At 36.2% G+C, this 8,720-nt stretch overlaps 1 protein-coding gene and 1 non-coding gene across 2 annotated transcripts; one reads left to right on the top strand and one right to left on the bottom strand.

Moving 5' to 3' along the window:
* Nucleotides 1–4,476: 4,476 nt before the first annotated feature.
* LOC133789741 (uncharacterized) lies at nucleotides 4,477–6,783 on the bottom strand. The gene is made up of 3 exons (XM_062227501.1): nucleotides 6,438–6,783; nucleotides 6,012–6,095; nucleotides 4,477–5,882 (listed from the first exon to the last, which is right to left on the bottom strand). Exons 1-3 carry the CDS (start codon nucleotides 6,781–6,783, stop codon nucleotides 4,477–4,479), a joined length of 1,836 nt encoding a protein of 611 aa, XP_062083485.1.
* A 769-nt stretch (nucleotides 6,784–7,552) lies between these two features.
* Nucleotides 7,553–7,659, top strand: LOC133793318 (small nucleolar RNA R71). The gene has a single exon (XR_009874767.1). It is a non-coding gene; the product is annotated as a small nucleolar RNA R71 (small nucleolar RNA).
* The last annotated feature ends 1,061 nt before the right edge of the window (nucleotides 7,660–8,720 follow it).

Here is an 8,720-nt window from a genome sequence, read left to right as displayed (position 1 = left end):
AACAAGCCCCAAATAGATTATGGGCATATGACCTGCTTAGCCAGTAGGACCCCAAATAGATTATGGGCATATGACCTGCTTAGCTAGTAAGACCCCACTAATCTAATGGGCATATGACTTGTTTAGTCTATGGGACCCCAAGTAATAATGGCCATTATAGTATGTGTTATATGTGTTATGATATGTTTTTATGTTGCACTATGAATTCTTATGTATATGGCTATATGTTAGATTTTCCTTGCTGGGCATTAGGCTCATTCCTTTTTGTCTATATGTGCAGGAAAATAGGTCTTAGTGGCGGGGAAGGTTCTTGGAAGCTTAGAGAATGTGTATTGACACTACTACAAAAAAGGTTTTTTAGGACTAGCATTGCGAGTCCTAAAAAATTTTTTAGGACTCGCGGGGCGCAAGTCCTCTATGTGAGAGCCTTAAAAAATCTGTGCGAGTCCAATGCGAGTCCTAAAAACTTAATTAAAGGCACTCAACCAAATTTTTTAGGACTCACGGGTAATTTTTTAGGACTCGCTTTGCATGCCCTTAAAAGTAATTTTTTTAAAAAAAAAATACAGCTACATTTTTAATTTTTATTTAAAAATATATATCCATTTGAGTGTCGAATATGTATCAAAAGAATTTTGAAAAGAAAATACTAAAAAATTGGCAAAAAAATTTTACGAAATAAATTTAAAATTTCTAAACATGTATTGTAATTAGCTAGCTATAATATCATTCATTTTGCTCTAACCAATTGTAAAAATGACATTGCCCATTCTTCTCTAACTTCGTCAATTTCTTGAGTAGTATATGGTTTGTCGGAGGTGAACTGAAAAAAAAAAAAGAAAACAAAAATTTAATTATAATTATATTAGTGGTAATAAATTCAAAGCATATATAAAAATTGTACTAGATTAATACTATGTAGTTGTATATTGTTTATTACCTGTTTCGACAACAAAAGTTTGATATTATTACCCTATATTATAAATAGAAAATTATTAGCCTATATTATTTTTAGTGTTTTAAACATTTTAGTTCCCTATATTATTTATTTGTATAACCATTAATTAAACTCTCTGGGAAAACAATGAAATGTATCCAAACAATTAAAGTATTCATACAAGAAAACTCTAAAAATATTGTATCTAGCCTCACTTCAAGGTGGAACAGCCCGAGGAAGCTCAAGGAAGAATCATTCTCTAGAAGGAATGAGAATGAAATTTATAGATAATGTGTGGAATTAGAATGTTACAGGCATTAACTGTCTTAACCGAAATTTATCAACTCGTCACTACAACAAATTTGATAAACAATGACTCCCTACAATGTCTTACACCATTGGTGTAAGACATTAAAACTTATCAGGGGTTTTAAATGTCTAATGGTGTAAGACATTGAAAGTGCATATTAATGGCTACAATTGGAAGACATTAAAAATAGTGGAAGACGTTGGAAATAGGCTGGGGTGGTGTTTAAGGGTACATCCAACGTCTCCCCTTGGGAGACGTGGGACACGTGGCACGTCTCCCAGTGGGAGAATTTGGATGTGCATGGGACTACATCCAATGTCTCCCACTGGGAGACGTGCCACGTGTCCCACGTCTCCCAATGGGAGACGTTGGATGTCTCCCTTTTATTATACCCATCTTCTTCCTCTTCCTCCCCACACCAACCCAAGAGCATGCACAAACCAGAGAGGCGAATTGGGGCTGCGATTTTAGGGCTCTAAGGTAAGCTTTTTTTATTTTATTTTAATGATTTTTAGTTAATTATTTTGCAAATAAATCATAGGTTTTGCATTAGGATGAGTAATATACATGATTTTGTGTTAGTTTTACATTTTTATGCATTTTTTTTATATACATTGTAGGATTTTGTGGTTTTTCCATGGAAGTTTTTAGGGATTTATGATTTTTTAGTTTTTTTTTTAATTTAACCTATCACATTGTATAGATTTCATTAGAGTATATATGTTCATGATTTTTTTAAATTTTTATCATTTTTTATTTCGAAATTTAGATATATTTTTGTATATATTTGAATTTTTTTTTTTAAATTGTAACTATTTTGTTATATATATAGTTATGTTAAAATAAATTTATCAAATAATTTATAAAATATAAATATATGAAAATTTTTATGTTTTTGTTTATTATTAAGTTTTTAGGTTATGAAATTTTATATTGATTTTTTGTTGAGGTTATAATTAGCGGCACATTGAGATTTTTTTTATTTGTTTACCAATATCATTTACTATTATTAGATATTTAGTGATATTTGTTTAGTAATGTTTAAGATATTAATTAATTTAATTTCATAGGTTGTGATTTTTGTGGTGAGATTTTAGAGAGTATTTTGCATCAAAATTCCTATATCAATCACACATTTGAGGTAATTAAGTTTCTAAAATTACAATAATACGATATATATTGCTAGATATTTAGTGATGTTTTATTTATTATTTATTAATTTAATTTTATTGGTTTGTGGATTTAATAGCGAATTTGATTACTAAGTGAAGTAATTTTGCTAGCTTTTGGATTAAAGATTGCAAGAGGTACATATATATTCTCTTACTTCTACTTTTAATATTATTAAACAAATGTTAGAGGAGTTTGAATATCTTAAATATTCATCCATAGTGAAATAGGTTCTGAGATTAAAATTGTGTACTGCGGTGATAACGGAAGGTTGAGAACTTGTGTGTATTAGTGAAGTAGGTTCTGAGAAATTTGACTGTGTGCTGCGGAGCTATAAGGAAGAAACTTATTGTATGTTGTTTGAATTGTTTGTTTTGCTATTCACATGCAGATGGTTAGGTCACTATTATAGGGGAAATGCTGCCCGATTTTATCTAGGATAATAAACAATTAGTTTTATATAGACATTCTATAAGGAAGAAACTTATTGTATGTTATTTGAATTGTTTGTTTTGATATTCACATGCAGATGGTTAGGTCACTATTATAGGGGAAATGCGGCCCGATTTTATCTTGGATAATAAAAAATTAGTTTTATATAGACATACAAATTTATCACGTGCTTATTTAGTGTTGTTTCTTTTCTTTTCCATAGACATAGGAGAATATATGGATAAACAGTGGATGTCAGCGAATAGGTTATCTGCGGAATATAGGAACGGGGTCGATTTGTTCTTAAGGTTTTGTTCAGAAAATGTGAAAGACCCAAATTTTACTTATTGTCCATGTCTTAAGTGTGGAAATGTTAAAAAGATGGATCTTAAAAAGATTAAAGAACACTTATATTTCAATGGGATCGACAAGAGTTACACAATTTGGTATTACCATGGGGAGATAGCTCCGATTGCTCCAACTCTGCCAAGTAGACCAAAAGGAGTGAGGAGGAATATAGTGGAGGAGAACTGGGATCCATTAGATGAAATGATTGACGACGCACATTATGGATCAGGAGTAGACCCAAATAAGTTTGAGACACTCCTTAATGATGCCGAGAAACCAATTTACCCTGGTTGTACAAGATTTACAAAATTATCTGCGCTTCTTAGGTTGTACAATCTAAAATCTAAACATGGCTGGAGTGATAAAAGCATTACTGAGTTATTTGGTTTCTTGAAGGTGTTATTGCCTGAAGATAATGAAATTCCAATTTCATTTTATGAGGCAAAGAAGACGTTATGCTCATTAGGCATGCAGTACGAAAAAATTCATGCATGTCCTAATGATTGCATATTATATCGAAATAGTTTTGCAGATGCAAAATCGTGTCCTACTTGTGGTGAGTCACGATGGCAAAAGAAAAGAAATGGTGACGATGTCAAGGAAGGAGTACCTGCCAAAGTTTTGTGGTACCTTCCGCCAATTCCTCGTTTCATCCGATTGTTTAGAAATGCTGAACATGCTAAAAGTTTGTCGTGGCATGCTAATGAAAGAATAAAGGATGGTAAATTAAGACATCCAGCTGACACCCTTGCTTGGAAGAGAGTTGATTTGAAGTGGCCTTCTTTTGGAAATGAATCTCGTAATATTCGTCTAGGTCTTTCGACTGACGGGTTTAATCCACACGCATCCCTTAGCAGTAAGTATAGTTGTTGGCCTGTTATGCTTGTTATTTACAATCTACCCCCATGGTTGTGTATGAAGAGAAAGTTTACGATTTTGACCTTGTTGATATCAGGACCTAAACAACCTGGTAATGATATTGACGTCTATCTAGCTCCTCTTATAGATGACTTGAAAACTTTGTGGGATGAAGGGGTTAAGGTTTATGATGTGTATAGGCAGGAAGAATTTAATCTTAGAGCGGTCTTATTGTGGACAATTAATGACTTTCCTGCTTATGGAAATTTATCTGGGTTTAGTGTGAAAGGATATAAAGCTTGCCCCGTTTGTCAAGAAAAAACATGTTCTGAATACTTGAAACACTCTCGGAAAATATGTTATATGGGACATAGGAAGTTCTTGCCTAATACGCATAAACTTCGGACTTGGAAGAAGGCATTCAATGGTAAACAAGAGTTTGAAGAGGCTCCTGAGTTTCAAAAGGTAGCTCCCAATTTGGTGGCTGAATTATAGGAGCTGTAGTCAGAGACTCTTTTAATAAGTTGAAAGCCACTAAACAATTCTCATTAAATTCAAACTTTACGTCTTTTTGGAGAAGGTTGCATAGTGGTGTGGAAATTGTAGAGAAATCCTTAATAAATCTCCGATAAAACCCAGCATGCCCAAGGAATGATCGCACTTCTTTCACACTAGTCGGAGATGGTAGAGAACGAATTAAATCAATCTTTGCCTTATCGACCTCTATTCCCTTGACTGAAATCACATGACCCAAAACTATACCTTGGTTTACCATAAAATGGCATTTTTCCCAATTAAGCACAAGGTTAGTTTCAATACACCGCTGAAGTACCAAAGTGAGATTATGAAGGCAGCGATCAAATGAGTCACCATAAACACTAAAATCATCCATATAAACCTCAATGATGTTTTCAATATATTCTGAAAAAATGCTCATCATACATCGCTGAAATGTGGCCGGAGCATTACATAACCCAAACGGCATTCGTCGGAAAGCGAATGTACCAAAAGGGCATGTGAAGGTTGTCTTCTCTTGATCTTCAGGAGCTATAACAATCTGATTATATCCCGAATAACCGTTAAGAAAACAATAATAAGGATGACCCGCTAACCTCCCAAGCATCTTATCAATGAACGGTAATGGAAAGTGATCCTTACGGGTTGCCGCATTCAACTTTCGGTAGTCTATACAAACTCGCCACCCGGTTTGCATTCTTTTTGGTACCAGCTCGTTTTCATCATTCTTTACCACTGTGATTCCAGACTTCTTTGGCACTACCTGAACAGGACTCACCCATTGACTGTCTGAAATTGGGTAAATAATACCCACACTAAGGAGCTTCGGTATCTCCTTTTTCACAACCTCCATCATAGGTGGATTCAATCTCCGTTGCGCCTCACGTGTTTGTTTAGACCCTTCTTCAAGTAAAATTCGGTGCATGCACATGGAAGGGCTAATCCCCATAATATCCGCAATAGACCAACCAATGGCTGTTTTATACTCTTGGAGTACTCTCATTAATTTTTCTTCTTGGACTTTATTAAGATCTCGTGCAATTATAACCGGAAGTGTCTCGTTCCTCCCCAAGTAAACATATTTGAGATGCTCCGGAAGTGGCTTCAATTCAAGTGTAGGAGCTTGAACAATTGATGGCTGCAATTTCTCATTAGAAATCGGCAAATTAAGAAATGCAACCTTCTTAAAAGTCTTGTCAAAACCACTATTGAGTGTGGTTATGACATCCTTGATCTCATGAGACAAATCTTCATCGGTCAACACAAGATGCTCTCTCAACGCAACCTCCAAACAATCTTCATTATGCAAATCTAAAACTCATTGAGAAAGGATATCCAACACATCAAGAGAGTAAACAGCGTGCACATCACTTGGATATCTCATAGCCTCAAAAATATTAAATCGAATTGTCTCCCCATCAAATTCCATGGTCAACGTACCGTCATGCACATCAATCTTAGTTCTCGCAGTCTTCATGAATGGTCTCCCCAAAAAAATTGGAGTGGAGCATGGAATAGATTCATCTTCCATATCAAGAACATAAAAATCAGCCGGAAACACCAATTCATTTACTTGAACTAAAACATCTTCTATTACACCCCTGGGATAAGCATTCAACCTATCAGCAAGTTGAATAATCACCCCCGTTTCTTCAAGTGCACCGAGATTCAATGAAGCATAAATGGAGAATGGCATGACATTGATAGAGGCTCCCAAATCCAACATACACCGCTCAATTCTTTTATTACCAATAGTGCAAGGGATGGTAAAAGTACCAGGATCCTTACACTTTGGTGGGAGCTTCTTTTGAAGAACTGCGGAAACATTCTCCCCCACACTAACTTTTTCATTACCCCTCAACTTACGCTTATTAGTGCACAACTCTTTCAGAAACTTGGCATAGCGCGGCACTTGTTTAATAGCGTCAAGAAGAGGAATATTCACTTTTACCTTTCGGAATGTATCAAGAATTTCCTTGTCAACCTCTTCCTTTTTAGTCTTCTTCAGCCTGCTTGGGAATGGAGGTGGAATGACAAAAGTAGGCTTAGGGCTGAGTTGTGTAGGGGTGGTTGGCTTTGGAGGAACATCTTCATTAACTGAGCAATCAACTTGTGGCTTGGATGACAATTTACTGGGCATTGGAGGACTAGGTGGATCATATTGCGTCCCACTTCGCAAAGTTACTGCACTAGCATTCTCCTTGGGATTCATCTCAGGTTGTGAAGGCAATTAATTTGACAGATGAGCCTCCAACCGGTTATATGATGCTGCTAATTGTCCCACCTGATTCTCCAAACTTTTGATGGAAGCTTGGGTGGTTTGCTGAAATTGAAGAGTATTTATAGCAAGTGCATTGATTAAATCCTCAGTAGAAGGTTTGGCACTTGGTGGTGGAGCAGCTTGCGGTGGTTGTGATGGTCTAGGTACATAATTATTCGGAGACCTCTGTTGTGTAGTGAAACCAGGTGGTCTTGCTGCTGGTGGTTGTGGAGCTATTTGTTGTTGATTCCCATATCGAAGGTTTGGATGATCACGCCAACCAGGATTATAAGTTTGTGAAAATGGTTCATAATACATCTGACGTAATTGACCAGGGAAATTTCCTACAGCGTTAACACCCTCAGTTTCTCCCTCCCCTAGAGTAGGGCACGTATCAGTAGGGTGCCCCACTACTTGACAGATTCCACATGGCCGCACCTGTTGACCCAAAGCTAATTGTTGTACCACTGCAGTTAATTGAGCCAATTGTTGACCCAGCTAATTAGCATTAGAGATGCTCACTTCATTAGCTGATTTGGGCGGTGGAACAGGATCTTGACGAATGCCAAACTGTTGTGAGTTAGCAACCATATTAGAAATCAAGCTCCTGGCTACAGCAAGAGTCTTATCAACTAGTGCACCCCCACTGGCTGCATCAATCATACTCATATCCAATGATTGTAATCCTTCATAAAAGTACTGAATGAGGAGCTGTTCACTTATCTGATGATGAGGGCAGCTAGCACACAACCTCTTAAATCTCTTCCAATACTCATACAAAGACTCTCCTGTATACTGCCTTATACCACAGATCTCTTTCCTGATGCTTCCAACTTTAGATGCCGGAAAGTATCGTTCTAGGAACATAGTCTTCATACCATTCCAAGTTTCAACAGTACCAAGTGGAAGATAGTACAACCACTCTTTGGCTGCATCCTTTAGGGAGAAAGGAAAGGCTCGCAACTTAATCTGTTCCTCAGTCACTGCAGCGGGTTTCATACTAGAACAGACAATATGAAACTCCTTCAAATGTTTATTCGGATCCTCACCAGGCAGCCCATGGAAAGAAGGCAATAAGTGGATGAGGCCCGACTTGAGTTCAAAGTTTACATCCAACGGTGGATATTGGATGCATAGTGGTTGTTGGTCAAGATTTGGTGTTGCCAACTCTTTCAATGTCCTTTGCTGAGCCATTGTTCTATAGGACCGAACTGAATCGTCAGAATCAGTTTCGTTGTCAGACGGTAATGGCACTTTAACAGGATTTTCTTGCGGAGCAAGACGTTGAAAGAGCGGATTATCAGTAAGAATTCTTGAAGACCGAGAAGCTGACGATGACTCAAGATATTGTTTAAGCCGAGATAACCTTTCTTGAGTATCGTCTTCACCAGACATATACACCTGATAATTCCACAGTAAGAACTAATTAGTCACAAATAAATAAATTTGAATAACAAAGAGAATAACAATAGTCCTCGGCAACGGCGCCAAAAATTTGATGGCTGTCGTATGCCACACAAATTTAACAATAATTTTTCTTTCAATACTTCCAATTATTTCAGTATAATAGCAAGTACAGGTCGAACCCACGAGGACTATCGTTCACTTTATTATTCAAGAATTAACACTAAAACTTAAAAGGGGATTTTGATTTTTTTTATGCAAAATTAAATAACATAAATTAGAAAGCAAAATAAAGATTTGGATTACGATATTAAAAAGCAGTTAAAGGTTAATCTCCACCCTCAACAATCATTCCTAATCACTAATAATAAATATTATTCCAATTTCTCAATTAAACTATTAACCCCGCAGATAATGCTGAAGCAGTCAATTATCCCAGTCTCCCTATTATAAGTAATCAAGGCAAAGCGCTCAATAATTAACTC

Source organism: Humulus lupulus, chromosome 7 (genome assembly GCF_963169125.1).
Source record: "Humulus lupulus chromosome 7, drHumLupu1.1, whole genome shotgun sequence".
Taxonomy (NCBI): domain Eukaryota; kingdom Viridiplantae; phylum Streptophyta; class Magnoliopsida; order Rosales; family Cannabaceae; genus Humulus; species Humulus lupulus.
This window is presented reverse-complemented; position numbering and strand designations above follow the sequence as displayed.